Source organism: Mytilus galloprovincialis, chromosome 11 (assembly GCF_965363235.1).
Source record: "Mytilus galloprovincialis chromosome 11, xbMytGall1.hap1.1, whole genome shotgun sequence".
In the NCBI taxonomy this organism is placed as follows: Eukaryota; Metazoa; Mollusca; class Bivalvia; order Mytilida; family Mytilidae; genus Mytilus; species Mytilus galloprovincialis.
Window position 1 is genome coordinate 70,941,713 of NC_134848.1, and position 18,181 is coordinate 70,959,893.

Consider the following 18,181-nt stretch of genomic DNA (forward strand, 5'->3'; position numbering starts at 1 on the left):
CATTCCAAAGCTTGATATACGCATGGCAAAATTAGTGAAAAGTAAAATCACAAAAAATACTGAACTCCGAGGAAAATTCAAAACGTGAAGTCCCTAATCAAATGGAAACATCAAAACTCAAACACATCAAATGAATGGACAACAACTCTCATATTCCTGACATGGTACAGGTAATTTCAAAAGTAGAAAATGGTGGATTGAAAGCCTGCGAACAAGTTTATTTGAATATTATTGTAAGAAAAGCAGAAAATTATGTATCAAATACTATATCAGTGAACATATTTTTTCTAATTCTATTTAGATGCATGCAAGGTTCATTTACAGGCAATTAAAAATTACCTTTGTCAAATGGCCTCGGTAATATAATTTTGGATTTATAAATCTTTGTTACCCCATTAGCAAGAGTACCAGTATAATTAAATTATAGAAATCTGATTATGTTATACTCTATATGACACATATGGAGCCGGTATAACACAACCAGAGTTCTATATTTTAATAAGAATAATAAAAGTATTTTCATGTTTTTTTGTTTCTTAATGCAATTCCCTAATTGATATTAAAGCTTATATAACTGACCTTTTTGTTTGGTAATTATCAAGTGGGTGAAATAAAAGGAAGTCAATAGGTATAATTTGTATTGCCTGATATAAATATTTTTTCAATATATTACAAAATACAATATATCATAAATAATTAAATACACAAATGAAAATACATAAACATAGATATATAACCAAATTTTTTGGCAAACATCCGCCACTATGAATTTATAAACGAAAAAAAAAAAAAAAAAAAAATATTTTAACAAGGGAGGGAGGGTGGGTAATTTCAACGTAATATCAAATTCAAAAATGTAAAGAAAACACTTTACAATAGTATAAATAAACAATTAACAACAAAGGAAAAGTTTATATCCAATAAAAAGAGCGAAATAATATAGTGAGTAAATTTAATGCAAGAGTTTATACTAATGAAAATCTAGTTTGAACCAGTGTGATTTCTGAGGTGTAAAATATAAATTTCACTGTTTTGCTAATTAAATAATTTAAATCTTAAATTAAACCAATTATCAAGTGGGTGAAATAAAAGGAAGTCAATAGGTATAATTTGTATTGCCTGATATAAATATTTTTTCAATATATTACAAAATACAATATATCATAAATAATTAAATACACAAATGAAAATACATAAACATAGATATATAACCAAATTTTTTGGCAAACATCCGCCAAGCCTGCAAGGCCGCCAAAAAAAATTAAAGATAAAATAATAACTATCAAAACAGTTATAATGATGATAAAAACCAGACATACTATCATCACTCTTTTTTCTCACTTCAAATAAGCTCCATCCTTTCAAAATGTGTATAGATAATGAAAGGACAAAACAGCAAACCAACTCAAAATATATGTAGATCTTGAGTAGTTAGAGGAAAACCAGCATCATATTCAGGATGCAAGTTCTCTGAAAAGAGAAAAAAGAATAATTACAGTAAACAATATACATGTATGAAGTAAATAAAAAACACAATTGTAACACATTACAACTTATATACTCTGATGCTTAATAATATTGATTATCTTTTTTCTGAAAAGTTCTGTACCAGCAAAATTTAAATGAAGCCCATCTCTCGGAGCAAATAAGGAAGCATCTGGAATATTGTCGAGTAGGAAACTCCTATACAAATTACAATATAATAAATTATTTCTTTTACACAATCTTTTTAACTCAGTATTAACTTTATTAACTTTAGCTCCAGTTTTCATGTGATCAACTGGTCTAGGAAGAATAGAAGTAAAGATCAACTTAGCAAATGTCATCTTTTTTAACTTGTGAATTAAATCTCCGAAATATGATATAATAGTATCTACGGATTGAGACGAAGAAATATTATTAGTACCAACATGAACTATAACGAAATCTAATGAAATTAAATCTACTTTCCCAGATGAAATTAACTCAGTAAGACGACCAATAGTGGCACCAGGAAAGGCCTGAGTTGTACACCCATCTATTCCACTAACATATTTAGGTATAGACGCTGACACAATGGTCGCCCTTTTTTCAAAGAAATTCCCTGTAAAAATTTATAATAAAACATCTGAAATATGTGCCGTCATCTTTTCTGCTACTGAAATCTTATCATCTAAGGAAAATTTTAAATATCTTTTATAAGCATCGCTTTTCCAATCTCCGTACAATTGAATTAATTCAGTAGGTACTTCGGCTGCAAAAGCCCAGCTAGCCCCTCCTCGCCTAAAACTATGTGTAGAATATGAACAAGCATCTAAACCAATCTCAGTAATTAACTGTCTCAATATTGTCTGAAATTGTCTATACGTGACAGGTACACATAATTTATGTTTTATAAAACAATAAGCTGGACTCTTATCAGAAGTACAAACTAAAGACTTCATATTCAAAAAAGCTTGAACGGGACACAATGGAGAATCTGGTATCGAGACTAAAGGTATCAATAATTCTCTCTCACCAAACTGAACGGTTTTCGACCATTTAACACTTATCAATAATAGCTTACGCTTACAATCGAAAATAATACTATCCCTACAAAGCTGCTTATTATGATCAAAAGTAGAAATGGAGTCTGGCACCAAATTAGATTTTCTAAACATTAGAAAAAAGGCATGTAAAAATAAACACCATATAGTAGCATCATATGCACTATTCATATCCAGCTTCTTATAAATTTGAAGTAAAATGTGAGGAGTAATTGGCAAGGCCTGTTTTTGACAATGTGCCTTAATTCTACATAAACCTCTTAATACTAATCTCAAATGAAAAGCTTCAAACTGTGGATATTCTAAATCTAACAATAAATGCAGATATCTTACTGAACTAAGATAATTCTTTATAGAGTCAACAGATTTAAAACTTCTACTTAGAAACTGTGCATATAGTGTCAAAACATGAACTGTAGCAGGAACAGGCATAAGTTCAAAATATATACAAAACATAAAATATGATTCTAACTGAGTTTTCTTATTTTTATAAGTACTCTCCGCAAAAGCATGTTTAGCAGAATCTTTACATTGAAACCGCAGAACCTCTAACTCTGTAAAATAAATTACCAATTATTTAAAAATGAAAAATCTGACATGAGAACTGGTACCTCTTCATATCTATCTACTGAAATAGCTGACTTAAATAACTCTCTGTATTTATGACTACAATGCCATCGAGACAAATAGTCAGCAAGTCTATTTTCTACACCTAAAATGTGTCTGGCTCGAACTTCAAACTGAAAACTTGCTTGAATAAAACAAAGCTCTCTCAAACAAGTTTGCATAAAAGCATCCTTAGATGAACCTGAATTGATGACCTGAACAGACGCCTCATTATCACAAAAGATCAGAATTTTTTTCCCGCAAAATGTTTTCCCCCAAATTTTAACCGCAACTACAATAGCAAGTAACTCCAAACAATTGATATGTAATTGATCTTTTGTGATATCAGAAGGAAAAACAGCATGAAAATACTGATTTGAAGTAATAGCTCCAAACCCTTCTAAACAAGCATCGCTTGAAAAAATCTCATCTGGAGACGACCAATCTTCAAGAGACATCATCGAGATACCATTATAGCTCGACAGAAACCTATGCCACCACAATAAGTCTTTCTGTACCTCTACCGGAATCTTTCTATATATCTTATGTCCACTGCCCACGACATTTGAAGGGAAAGCACTACGAAGCCAGTTCAACAAACGACTGACAAATAATCTACCGGGTCGTACACAGGTGGACACAAAATGAAGTTTCCCAAGTATTGACTGTAACTCTCTTAAAGATAATTTCAACGTAATATCAAATTCAAAAATGTAAAGAAAACACTTTACAATAGTATAAATAAACAATTAACAACAAAGGAAAAGTTTATATCCAATAAAAAGAGCGAAATAATATAGTGAGTAAATTTAATGCAAGAGTTTATACTAATGAAAATCTAGTTTGAACCAGTGTGATTTCTGAGGTGTAAAATATAAATTTCACTGTTTTGCTAATTAAATAATTTAAATCTTAAATTAAACCGATTACTCGTGGACAAAATAGCCAGTCCGGTCTGTCCGTAGAAATATCGCCATCTTCAATCCAAAATTTCGTTATATTTTTGTGTCCAGAAATGAAAATGATGGTCAACTGTCCAAACTGCAGTTTATAAACGTTGCCATACTTCTTTTGTAACTCCTTTGTTAGTTTATAAAAGTCTTTGGCCCTACTAATCATTAGAAGATTTCCCAATATTGGCCACGCCCTTGGTCCAGGGAGGTTAGTACTTGATCCTACCATTCGACGATAAACACAATATATTGTGAGGCTGCATACTGAGAACGTCAGTGCCAGAGTGGTTATGCTTTCCATTACAAACCTACACAAAACAACAGAACAAAATCAAACCTCTAAGGGAGCAATCAAGTAACTTCAAAGGGAGGGGGTTATGGTTTTTTTTTCTTGGTCAGAAAACTTTTTTACGTATCGCGCGAACAAATTTATTAAGTTTGTCGACGCGACCAATCGGATACATTTATTCAAAACTTAACACTATGAGGTAGATTGGGAATTTGCATTTAGAATATTTGTTTTGTCCTCTGCTTCAACAGAATATTACCCCACCTCCTATGAAGTTAAATGGTCGTTCCCTTATGATTATTCATAAAAAGATAATGTATCTGAATAAGTATTACTTTGATTGATTGTTGGTGTTTAACGCCACTTTCAATACTTTTTTGCTTTTTTGTGGTGGTCAGTTTGTATTGGTGGAGGAAACCGGAGTGCCCGGAGATGACCACCAAACTTCAGTAAGAAAACTGACAATCACTATTCAATTATGATTGCAGTCGATGGCACCTGCCACGAGCGTGATTTGAACTGACAACATCAATTGACAGGCTAGTGATACAGTATTTCGACTACTTATATGGAACGCCATGACTGCCTTATGTTGATGATCAGCATGATATGCAGTGGGCACAACATTATATGCCATGGTAGCACCATAATATACAGTTGTCACACCATTATATGCAGTGCTCACCTCATTATATAGCACTGCATATAATGTTGTGAGCACTGCATATTATGGTGTGACAACTGCATATAATGGAGCCGTCCCGCTAGACCACACTACCACCTGGGCTTCATAAAAATGAAGCTTTCGTTGGCCGGGTGTTACCTTTCCACGCCAGTTTTAATCTAGCGTCGTACTACAGTACATGATATTTAAGGCATGAAGATGTTATTCTTACAGATCAGCTAAATTATCTATAGAAAAGAATCCTACAAATTAATGTAAGATACAGTCACAGAAAATAATTATATTTATAAGTGCGTCTGAGCCAGTGACAACTCTACAACAGATTTATCCATCGGATCACCAGCAGTGATAGTGATACATGGCTGTCTACACTATGTATATACAACTCGTCTAAACATCAACCCAACAATGTTAGATCTGTAAATTTGGTAATTTTTAGAAGTTTTCTTTTTAACCTTTATCAAAAGTTTATAAGTTTTATTGTCAAATCAAACTGTTTTTTCGATTTTTTGTTTTTTTTATAAAACAAGCCGTATCCCTTTTTGAGATGTCTCACATTTTGTCAATACGGTATGTATTTTGATCATTGTTAAAGGCCTGCATAAACTTACAAAGGTCTTTTTGGGAGGCTTTTGACTAACATGTATATCATGAATATTGTCATATGACTAGAGATATTTCAAAGATGTAGTCCACACACGATTCATACAAAATCCAAATTTTTGATACACATCCTTAAAGGCAACACATATTTATTTTTGTCAATCATATAATAAGAAAGAATACTATTTTCCATTTCCTCATTTTCTTTTTAACAAAATACTCTATAGAATATAATTGGAGTTATCTCCCCATAACAATAGTTTTATAATGCATTCTATAGTATTGATATCTCACCTTGTAAGTGTCTATAGAAAAAATAATTTGTTCATTTCAAAATCCTTATGTATCCTAATTGGGATACCGCCAATAAATTACATTTCGTAAAATTCGTATATGTACTGGTATTTATTTTTATCCTGATTTAGAGTAATTTCTCGCAATTTGATTGGCTGATATTGTCCTAATAAATTTCAGTACAATTTTTTATCACGTCAATTGGAATTATCTCCCTTATTTATTACGTCAATTGAAATTATCTCCCTTATACCATTGACCTAATAAAAAAAAATTGATTTGCCTTAATCATAATATTTTTAAATTTTCACAGTTTTAGATTAAATATCTAAAATATATTTGTTGATATTGTCCTAAAATTTAATTTGAATATAATAATATGTAATATAACAAAATCAGGATAAATTCGTTACACAGTGTTCAATTGTCCTAATACGGAATTTATCGGGTCAATAAAATTCATATCGGGTTTGGCTTCGCCTCAACCGATATGAATTTTATTGACCCGATAAATTCTCGTATTAGGACAATTGCACACTGTGTAACTAAATATCTCCGCTTAATCAGTAAATATTTTGGAAATTATGTACAAAAAATCTTTATCTCTATACAATTAGATTCATTTTCCGGTTTCCGGTTTTTATAGATTTTCTGATAAGAAATTTAGCTTTTGACACAAAATGAATATCTGGTCACTGTCCGTAAACTATCATGTTTGCAATATTTTAAATAAAGTTTCAATTTATAAATTTTCCTGTTTCCTATTTTTGTAAATTTCATGATAAAATTTCAGTTTTTGCCTCAAAATATTAATTTAAATTCATGACATGGAAATTAACTTTTTATATTTTCAAGTACATTATTCATAAGTTATGGAGCTCCTTTTCGAGGTATTTAATTTTTTAAAAGGCGGGGAAAGGCTGACACCGACATATTTGAATTTGTATTATTTGGGTCTAAAAAAAAAAGAAATCTAGAATTTTGGTACATGACCTTTTGTGGAATACTGAAGTATTATATGAAAAGAAAAATGGGTGTTATGGGACAATATTGTACTCTGTATCGTAGGAAATGAATCAAGGAGTCCGAACATCTGACACACATTCCTAAAACTGACCTTATTACATCCTTTAATATATATATATATATGGAAGTGTTTAACGACCTTGACTGGCTTTCCAGCCCTTGCACGGTCGGCTCGGTGCCGGAAGGCGTTTGTTGAGATTTATCATATTTTATGCCGTGGGTCAGGAACAGGTAGTAGAGGACGCCATATGTAGGCCGCCATCTTGGTTTTGGTGAGTTGATTTTCTTTTGTTGACTATTTTTGTTGTTATTTCTTCACTAACGACTGCTTTCAGGGCCAGTTTGGTCAGCTTGGCAGCCCGCTAACCTCGATGATTGAGTACTGGTAGATGAGTCTCGGACGTAGTATTATAGATGACAGGAAGCGTTATCAGGACCAAAGCCGCGAGGCAGTGAAATGAAGGTCAATCATCCAACACCTAGGATACAGCCCTCGGACGTTAATCGGCATAACACTCCCCATGATACAATGGTTTTGGAGTGTATGTTAACGCGCGCGGGTACGCCAACTACTACGTCTACTGTACGGCTTGGATTGGTTTCTGTCATCTAAAGTAGTAAGTCGTTGATCATCTAACTGTAAACCCTTATCGAAGATAGCGGTTAAAGGAGAACTGGCCCAGCACGTCCGTTCAGCTGTAATGACTGAGACGTGAATGATTGGATTGATCCTTTAATAGCTAGGAACAAAATGAATTTAAGGTATATATATGTGGTGGTGTTTAACGACCTTGACTGGCTATACAGCCCTCGCACGGTCGGCTCGGTGCCCGAAGGCGATTGGTGAGCGTTTGAATAATTTCTGCCGTGGGTCAGGAATAAGTAGTAAGGACGCCGAATGGAGGCCGCCATCTTAGTTTTGGTGAGTTGATTTTGGTTTGTTTACTATTTTGGATTTTACTTCTTCACAACGGCTGCTTTCAGGGCCAGTTTGGTCAGCTTGGCAGCCCGCTAGCCTCGATGATGGAGTACTGTTAGATGATCTCGGACGTAGTTCTAAAGATGACAGGAAGCGTTATCAGGACCAAAGCCGTGAGGCAGTGAAATGAAGGTCGTATCACCCAACAGCCTAGGATACAGCCTTCGGACGTTAATCGGCATAACTCTCCCCATAATACAATGGTTTTGGAGTGCATGTTAACGCAGGTACGCCAACTACTACGTCTATCTGTACGGCATGGATTGGTTTCTGTCATCTTAAGTAGTAAGTCGTTGATATCTAACTGTAAACCCTCATCGAAGATAGCGAGTAAAGGAGAGCTGGCCCAGCACGTCCGTTCAGCTGTAATGACTGAGACGTGACAGAATGAGATGTGATGTGATTGAATTTAAGGTAGACAGGGTGTCTTCCTCCATCTTGGATTTGGAAATACCAGAAAGCAAGGTCTAGATCTTTAATAGGATGTGCAAAATTTTGAGAGTAGTAGGTAATTAATGTGCAAGAACTTTCATTTCAATATAGAAAATTACATGTTTTATCATATTTATGGTTGTGTTTTACAAAAAACAAGAAACTTTTGTTTGATTAATTTTTTTTCCAAATTTGCCACATAAGGGGAGGCAACTCAAATGCAAGGGCAGATAATTCAGATCAAGTTACTTTTACAATAGAATGTGTTAGGAATTTACCTATTTTATAATGTAGCAAGAAAACGGGTCCGGTGACCCCATATTTTCTTTTTCTTAATTGAAAGCATACTATCAAAGCATATTAACAACTATAGGTCAACGTACGGTGACCTATAGTTGTTAATTAATGTCTGTGTCATTTTGGTCTTTTGTGGATAGTTGTCTCATTGACAATCATACCACATCTTCTTTTTTTATATCAAAGCTATCTTCTTATATGTTATCTCAAAATTCTATGATGTAGTTTACGCTTTATTGCTTTATTGGGTTTTCCATGCATAATCTATACAAAATCTGACAATTTTGAACACCGTGTAGCGTGAAAATAAGCCCCGTGACCCATTCTTTTTATTATTTTTTTTTTAAAAGCATGATATAAACTACATTTTGGCAAATTACTAAAATAATCTATGGATTATAATTAAGACACCTCATCAACCTTAAATAGTATATCACATTCCCGTAAACGTATCCGTTAATATATTAATAAGTCATAGATTCCAGGATTAAAATTATATAGGCCAGTTTTGTAGATTTGCTTTATACACGGGTCATAGTCGCTACTTAACGTCGTCGCTATACGGGGATTGACACTAAATTCAATCATTGTCACATGCAGTTTCCCCGATTGTACATGTTGTAAGACAACCAGGACTGGTTCAAACAGAAATATTTTGAAAGCAGAGAAAACAGTGCACCTTATAATAAGCATGACTTTATCAATTCGAATTCTAAAAATTCGTGCTAAAAATAAGGCGTAGGTACTTAATTTAGGTCACGGACCCGCGTTTTTATATAATAATTTTTTAATTTTTTTTTAAATTGCTAATTACTAAGTTTGAAATTACGTATCAATAGAGTCAAAATTCAACCGCAATGTTAATGGCTGTGCCGAATGAAAAAACAAAACGTACCATAAATAGTCCAGACTCTTTTCACGGCTAATAAAATGATCAGTTTATTCTATTTTACCATCTATTTGGTCACATTGGTACTTGGGGGACAGGACATTATTTTAAGCCCTTCCCCCTTTTTTTTTCTATTGGGTTTTTTTAAACGTTTTTCTGTATTATATAAACATGAATATACTAGACATAACTTGTATTTGCTATTTAATATCAATTCCATATTAACTATCCACAGAGATGACTGATATATATATATTAGATAGTGCAGTGGATAGTAAACTTTGAATTGAAAGTAAAATAAAAAAATACACAAGTTATGGCTGGTATATTTATGTTCATTTAATACAGAAAAACGCAAAAATTGAAGTAAATACAAAAAATACAAAAAATACCGGTATTTGGAAAAAAAGGAGAGGGTTAAAAAATGGTTCATAAATTATGTCCCCAAGTACCTATAGTGAATATAAAACATTATACTAGCAGTAACTTACGGGTTTGAATCGCAGCTGACACCGTCTAAAAGTTCTTTGACGGAAGCACTTGCACAACACTTAAAAACAAATATCTTTTAACAAAATGCTTTAAAACATTTTCTTTTAATACTTTAGTAATATAAAACAGGAACCATTTATTATTTATTCATGTGAACTTTTTTTGAACTATAACTGTTATAAAAGGGTATACAATATAATCGATATCAGGATGTATTAACAAATCTTTTTAAATCGAAAAATGGATTTCCTGTATTTAACTTATTTCTGTTTTCATTGTAGGATATTCATATATTAATTTTCTTATAAAAGTTATGACCCCTCAGTAATCCATTTGATTTGATAAAAGTAATATAGTGACTGTAAATTCAAATTATTGCGATGTTTTTATTATTGTGAAAAATGCGACAGCGCTAACTTTGCAATAGAATGAAATTCAAAACAGTGTAGCTGTGTCCATTGATTGACACATTAAATTCATCCATTGACTGGGACAATTTACGTGAACGTTTGTCTATAATGACCATTGTTCACGACGTACCTACGATAGACATTTAAACTGTGGGGTCACCAAAGGTTTCTTAACGCCTTTAATTTTAAAATAATTCGAAAAATTAATCAGGAATAACCTTTATGTTTTGATTTATATAATTGATATAAATCAAAACATCGTGTTATTTCTGATTAATTTTTCGAATTACTTTATTAAGGTGTTGAGAACCTTTGGTGACCCCATAGTTTAAGTGTCTTTAAAAAGTACACAGTGAGCAGTGGTCGTTACATACAAACGTTCACCTAAATTGTCCCAGTCAATGGGTGAATTTAATGTGTCAATCAATGGCGACAGCCACACTGTTTTGAATTTCATTCTAATTTGAACTCGCATTTTGAATTTTTTATTTATTTGAATTATATCAGGATTTTTATGAATATCGCAAAAAAAAAATCAGCATTCTAGTCTGAAATTGCAAAATCGCAATAATAATGCACACAAATCAGAAAATGTTTAAGATTTTACCAACCACTTGAATGTAAGAAGAAAGATAACTACCATACGTTTTATTCCACTTCTACAGAATACTAGTAGTGCATTTTATTACCATGTCGCTAGTATTTTCCCAACATTTTAAGGAAATAATGATTGGACATGCAAGCTTTTGAATAACTTATGAACTTTCGTTCTTATGTTGTACTGTTATACCACTGTACCAGTTTGAATTTCATTTGAGTGAGTATTGGTTTTATCACACTCAGAGGTAACTTCCGTCTCTGTGGTTTCACAACACTGCAAGTTGGATTTGTTTCCTTTGTAGTGAGTTCAAGGTGAACATGTTGCTTATCGGAGCGTATTTCTCCAACGATAATCCAACCCAGGTTTAACTTTTGCGCAAATGGAGCCTTTGGTGGTCCTAGACGTTGATCAAAGACATGATGTGCCTCTATAAGGTCTCTTCCAATGAGCAATAGAATTTTGCATTTTCCGTCAATCGGGAGAATATGTTTTTGTAGTTTTTGCAAGTGTTGATATTGCAATATATCCTCAGGTGTAGCAATTTCGTTCCGATTATTGGGAATGTTATCGCATTCAATCAGTTCAGGCAGATTGAATCTAGTATTGTCTTGTACAGACTTCACGACAAAGCCGTTTCCTCGTTTACCGGAAGTAACCTTGCTGCCGGAGCATGTGGATAACAAATAGTCTTTTGTTTCTCCCTGTACGTTGAATAGGCTGAAGAATTCAGGAGCCACGAGAGACCGGTTGCTTTGGTCGTCAATAATTGCATACATGCGAATTACTTTGTCCTGATTATTTTTGCGAAAGACATTCACAGGAAGTATCTTGGCACAAGATTTACTACTGTTGCCGTCTTTGGAGATATCTGTGTCAGTTGAACTAACAGAGGTTAGCTTACTCAAGTTGCTCCCCGCCGTCGACTGATCTAGGCGGTGAAGGCGGTGCACCTTTGGGTTGGTACACTCGATTTGTGTGTAATGCGGTGGTGTGTTGTTTACTTCCGCATTCATTGCAACTGATACTAGCGTTGCAATCACGACTTCTGTGCATAGTCGAATCACAGCATTTGTAACAAAGATTGTTTTGCCTCAACAGTTCCTTGCGTTTCTCTATAGTTTTAGCTCTGAACCCACGACATTCATTTAGCGAATGTTCGATATTGTGTATTATGCACAGATTTTGTTGCTGTGCAGTCTCTCCAGATCGTTGTTCGACCGCTGTCTTGTAAACGTTGATTTTCGTTCCAGGCTGAGGTGTGAACTTTGGCATAGCACCTTTTGTACTTGGTGTGACTCTTGACCCAAAAATGAATCCAGGATCGTTTTTAATTCTACTGATTTCACTGATGAATGCAGATAAATCTGTAAAAAGAGGAAAGGCAACTCCGTGGTTAGATTTGTATCAAGACGCCCTTGTAATCCACTTTTCCTGAAGTCCATAGGGTAGTTTTTCAATGACAGGGTTTATTCCAGTCGGTGAATCAAAATAAGCTAGCAGACATCCCAGCGTTGGGTTTTCCTTGTTGTATTCTATTTCTGATAGAATGTCAGACAGTTCATAGAGACGTGCGTTGTCCTTATTCGTCAAGGTTGGGAATTTGTCAAGTTTACTCCTGAGAGAGGCCTCCAACATTTCTGGAGCACCATATCGCTCATCCAATCTTTGCCATAACCTCTGTAGGCCTCTTGTAGGGTTGTTGGCATTTGACGCCCTTATACTCATGGCATGTTTACCAGACTCTGATCCTAGCCACTTAATCAGTAAGTCTATTTGTTTCGAGTCCGAAACTTGTAATTCGTCTATGACGTTTTTAAAGCTAGATTTCCATGTATGGAAGGATTCTGCCTGGTCATAAAATTCGTTAGCCGGGAGAACAATAGGTCTTTGCGTAGAAGAAATCTAGTTATCTCCGACGTAGGATTAATTTGTTGCTGGTATGCAACAGGAGTCTCTTCTATTACACCTTGTTTTTGGTTTGAAGCTGGGATCTTTTCTGTAACATCTTTTTTATGCGTAAGACAGGAATCGCTTCTTTAACACCCTGTTTTGGTGTTCAGGGATCTCATCCGAAAGGCTTACTTTTTGTATGCCAGTTACTATTCCCAGATCTGGGATTAAAGGAAAGTAACTTCCGGAGACTTCGTATCGGAAGGCAAGACAGCAGATGTCTGTGACGGCAAGTTCAGTGCCACGGATGGCACGAACGCTGGTTCGTCATGACTCAGCTCAATCGTACCAGGATTTTGTCTTATCTTGTGAGTTCCTGTTACTTTCTTTACAGCAGTTGATACAGGAAGTTTATTGACAAAATCTTGCACACGCTGGAGCGGGTCTTCCTTTTCGTCAGGAAGATCGCTAACTGCTTGGCTTCTGCGGCTGCAGCTTCTCTTTTTGCTTCGAGAATGTTCCATGCGGTCTTAAGTTTGGCTTTTTCTCGGACCGCACGTGCGGCTTCCTGTTCCATTTAAGTTTTCCTGCGAATGGCCTCCTGTTCTTTTTTTAGATTTGATGTGCTCTTCCTCCTGTGCAATTCGAGCTTTCAGGTGAGCAGCCTCAAGTTCCATTTCGGCTTTTCTACGTGTGGCCTCTTGTTCTGCCTCGGCTTTTCTACGTGTGGCCTCTTGGTTTGCACAAATGGCTTCTTGCTGTATTTTGGCCTTGATTTCTGTTTGTCTGTATAGGGTCTGTTCCTGTAAAACAGCCTCCTGCTTTAGGAGGCAGCTTCTTGCTCGGCAAAGGCTATCTTTGATCTAGCGGACTCTGCCTTGGCACGCTTTCTCCTTGCTAGGCTTGACATGTCAGAGACGTTTGAGCTCCCGCTGTGCGAGGTGGTCTTGCCCTTAGATGTCCTCGTTTTTGTTGATTTAGCCTTTGTCAAGGTAAGGCGATGCTCGTGCAAAGTTTCAATTGCCAGGTCGACTTTAGACATTCGGATATCCGTTGAGAATTTGCACGTATCAATGTCTTGAAGGCTGTCTAATGTTTTTGTATTTTTGAGAAATTTCAAGTACTCGTCACTGAGCCTGCAATAATTAGTACAGGCTTGTACAATTTTATCTTGTGCTGTTAACAACTGCTGGAGGCTTCGCCGTTTCTAATAACCGAGATTCTAGGTTTGACCATAGGGCCTCTAAGTCGTGATAGAACTTGTCACGTTTTTTTATAAAGGCTCCCTGTCCCTTTTCGGTAAGTTCACGTACTCGCCTAGTCTCGGCATTTTCATCTAAATTTGTTGTTTTAGACGGATTTTCTTCTAGTTCTGCAGTGACATCTCCCTCCGGGGGCTGAACCTCTTCTTGTTGTTCCGCGTGACTGGGATCCATGATGTAAATCAACTAACTGTAGGCAATGTTTGTTCAAAGTTGTTGGTTTGCTGCCTAGGACGCACAAGCTGTGTTGCGTAGTGTCAAGGTAACAGCTACGAACGATGCTCCGTTGTATTTCCTGTTCAGGAGATATGTAGACAAGTTGTTGTCAATTTACTAGCACGAAACGTTGTCGTTGAAACTACGTTATTGGTCTGCTGACTGTCGTGGAGTGGCGTAAACTATATAATATCTATGCAATACATGAAAGAACAAAACATAATTTCAGTGAGAAAACACTGCCTCATAAGATCGGCCATACTATGCAAATATTTATCATACCTATTGTTACATCTGAATACTTATTAAACTAGTTATGTGTGTATCTCTGAATCAAACACGTCTTCCCTGTATTGGACTGTCCAGATATGGCTACGATTTTAAATATGGTTTCCTTCCTATCCGACACTTTACATATAACATATCCGGAAGTGCAGTTCTATATTTATCAAGTATGGTAAATACCACAAACAGGTTTTTAAACGATTTCTTATTATATATATTTAAATGGCAGATATGTAGACATAACTTTCGTTATGGTTCAATAATTATTGTAAAATATCTGTAAAATAGATTCTTTTACAAACACTATTACATAATGTATTAAAGGTTGCGCTTTATAAATACAACTGTTAACAAATCGAGCTTCTTTTAGGGACATATATAGTATTCATAAATTAACTTTTTTTTTACATCTAATTCCTGTTTCATGATCATTAATGGTCAATGGCTAACGGAAATAAGAAACCAGACATCATGTATGCTTGTTTTTACTCCTGTTTTACTTTAAACCATTTCATTTGTTTTCGTCTATGATAAACTCATCATAGATACCAGGATTAAATTTTATATTTACGCCGGACGCGCTTTTCGTCTACAAAAGACTCACCAGTGACGCTCAAATCAAAAATGTTTAAAAGGCCAAATAAAGTACGAAGTTGAAGAGTATTGAGGACCAAAAGTTCTTAAAGTTTTGCCAAAAACAGTTAAGGTAATATATTCCTGAGGTAGAAAAGCCTTAGTTTTTTTCAAAAATTCAAAGTTGTGTTAACAGTAAATTTATAATTATGAACATATCAATGATAACTCAAGTCAACACAGAAGTGCTGACTACTGGGCTGGTGATACCCTCGGGGAAATTAATCTCCACCAGCAGTGGCATCGACCCAGTGGTTGCAAATAAAGTCATCATAGATAGATACAAGGATTAAAATTTTATATTTACGCCAGACGCGCGTTTCGTCTACAAAAGACTCATCAGTGTTGAAGAGCATTGAGGACCAAAATTCTTAAAAGTTTTGTCAAAAAACAGTTAAGGTAATATATTCCCAAGGTAGAACAGCCTTAGTTTTAGGATTTTAATAGGGTAGAAATCGATTTTTATTAATTATAATTTTGCAAGTTTATTTTTATCGTTAATTTTGAATAAAATTATGTTGAAATAAAGCTACATTTTCTTCTGCTAAGATTAGTTAAAGATAACAGTACTTGCCAAAGAATGTATTACAGTGTAGAAAGTTAATTGTTGATCTTAACGGGATTCCTAAATTTTATGACATCTTCAGTAGGTCAGTCTAGTCAATTAGAGTTCAAATGATAGTCGTCTGCATGTGCAGCTGTGGCGATTAAATTCAATTACTTTGTTTTGATCATCTCTGGGATCAGGGTAAATTAGTGTGAAATTTTATGTCTAATATTCAGACGTAAACAGATCGTCTTTAACATGCGATAAGTTAACATTGAAAACAATGTTTTGAAATTGTAATACGTAATGATTGTATAATTATATTGTAAATTTTGGATTAAAACGTATTTATTAGCAAACAGTCGTTAGTTATATGATATAGATATAATAATGCTATTGGTATAACATTATCGTCGAACTCCTAAATCCCAAATCGTCGAACTTTATATGAACAATTTATTCCACTGCACATTTCGAGTCGTCTCCGCAACTTTTCGTATCGTTGGTTATTCTTTACAAGAACAATGACGTTAACCAATTATACAAACTAACCACCAAGAAACTGCAATAATAATGCTGAAAGTGGTATTAAACGAAAACAAATACAAACAATACAACAAATAAATGATATATTATCATAACCAATATCGTGTAGAAATCAACCAAAGAACTCAACATGACAAAGTTAAGACAACTCAGAAGAAAAACAATAATAGTCTGAATGATTTAAGAAAATAGCAAACGAAAAACAATTACACTACAATTACTGAATGACAGGGTTTTGACATAGGACAGGCACATACATAATGTGGTGCAGTTAAACATGTTTGTGGGATCACAACCCTCTCACTAACCTTAGACGGTAGTGTCACACCACAACCCTCTCACTAACCTTGGACAGTAGTGTCACACCACAACCCTCTCACTAACCTTGGACAGTAGTGTCACACCACAACCCTCTCACTAACCTTGGACAGTAGTGTCACACCACAACCCTCTCACTAACCTTGGACAGTAGTGTCACACCACAACCCTCTCACTAACCTTGGACAGTAGTGTCACACCACACCCCTCTCACTAACCTTGGACAGTAGTGTCACACCTCAAGGGAAAACCTGTAAAAATCACAACCCTCCCACTAACCTTGGACAGTAGTGTCACACCACAAGGGAAAACCTGTAAAAATCACAACCCTCTCACTAACCTTGGACAGTAGTGTCACACCACAAGGGAAAACCTGTAAAAATCAGAACTTGACTCTACAGATCGACGGAAAAAACTAACAAAAAGACCGAAGATATGCACAATCGTAATCCCAGTTACTGAAATCTAGTAAAAAAGAGCCAATAACAGCTAATGAAAATTATTTTTCCCTGATTGCAAAATGGACAGAAAAAGAAACCTATATTTTTGATCTATCTAAAATCGGAGTCACATTCTTGTGATAATGTGTGTTGTTTATACGTTAAAAACGAGAATTGCTGTTCTCAAGTAGCATTACAATACAAAGTCCATTTCGTCATCACTATTTTTGGTGCAGGGAATAACATTTTACACTAATAATTATCATTTTGATCATAACTGTTATGTTACCCATTTTACCAAAACTTTCGTGTGCTCCGGATTGGTACGTATTTTTCAGTTTAATTGTTTAGGACAGGTAATTATAATTTCTGTGATAATTGTAAAAATGTAAATAAAAACGAACTCTAAGTAAATTTAAAACGAAAAGTTCTTTATCAAATTGCAAAATCAAAAGCTCAAGCACATCAAAGAAATGAGGAAGAACTGCTGTACCCTTTTTTGCCATTTTACCTATTATGTCTGTTTTGTTCACGCATCGTTGTAAACATAATAGAACTAGATGCGACTGTCATACAAGTGTGAGGTTTAGCGCTATAAAACCAGGTGCAATCTACCATTTTCTACATTTGAAAATGCCTGTACCAAGTCAGGAATATGACAGTTGTTGTCCATTATTTTGATGTGTTTTATCATTTGAGTTTACCCTTTAATTAAGGACTTTCTTTTTTTATTAGGTATATTCCGTTTTTAAATTTTTTCTCGGAGTTTTTTTTCATATATAGATATAGGAAGATGTGGTATGAGTGCCAATGAGACAACTCTCCATCCAAATAACAATTTATAAAAGTAAACCGTTATAGGTCAATGTACGGCCTTCAACACGGAGACCATGCAACAAGCTATAAAGGGTCCCTAATGTAAAACCATTCAAATGGGAATATGCCTGAATTGGTGAATGCATT

General features: G+C 34.7%; 1 protein-coding gene across 1 annotated transcript in view; it reads right to left on the bottom strand.

The window, feature by feature from the left end:
* LOC143052735 (cytochrome P450 2J5-like) overlaps positions 1-14,887 on the bottom strand; it is a 28,971-nt gene extending 14,084 nt beyond the window's left edge. The window contains exons 1-2 of the mRNA XM_076225843.1: positions 14,732-14,887; positions 4,055-4,392 (exon numbers count right to left, since the gene is read on the bottom strand). Of these exons, the coding sequence (XP_076081958.1) occupies positions 4,055-4,385 (331 nt within the window). The 5' untranslated portion in view covers positions 4,386-4,392; positions 14,732-14,887. The remainder of the gene's footprint in view (positions 1-4,054; positions 4,393-14,731) is intronic.
* Positions 14,888-18,181: the final 3,294 nt, after the last annotated feature.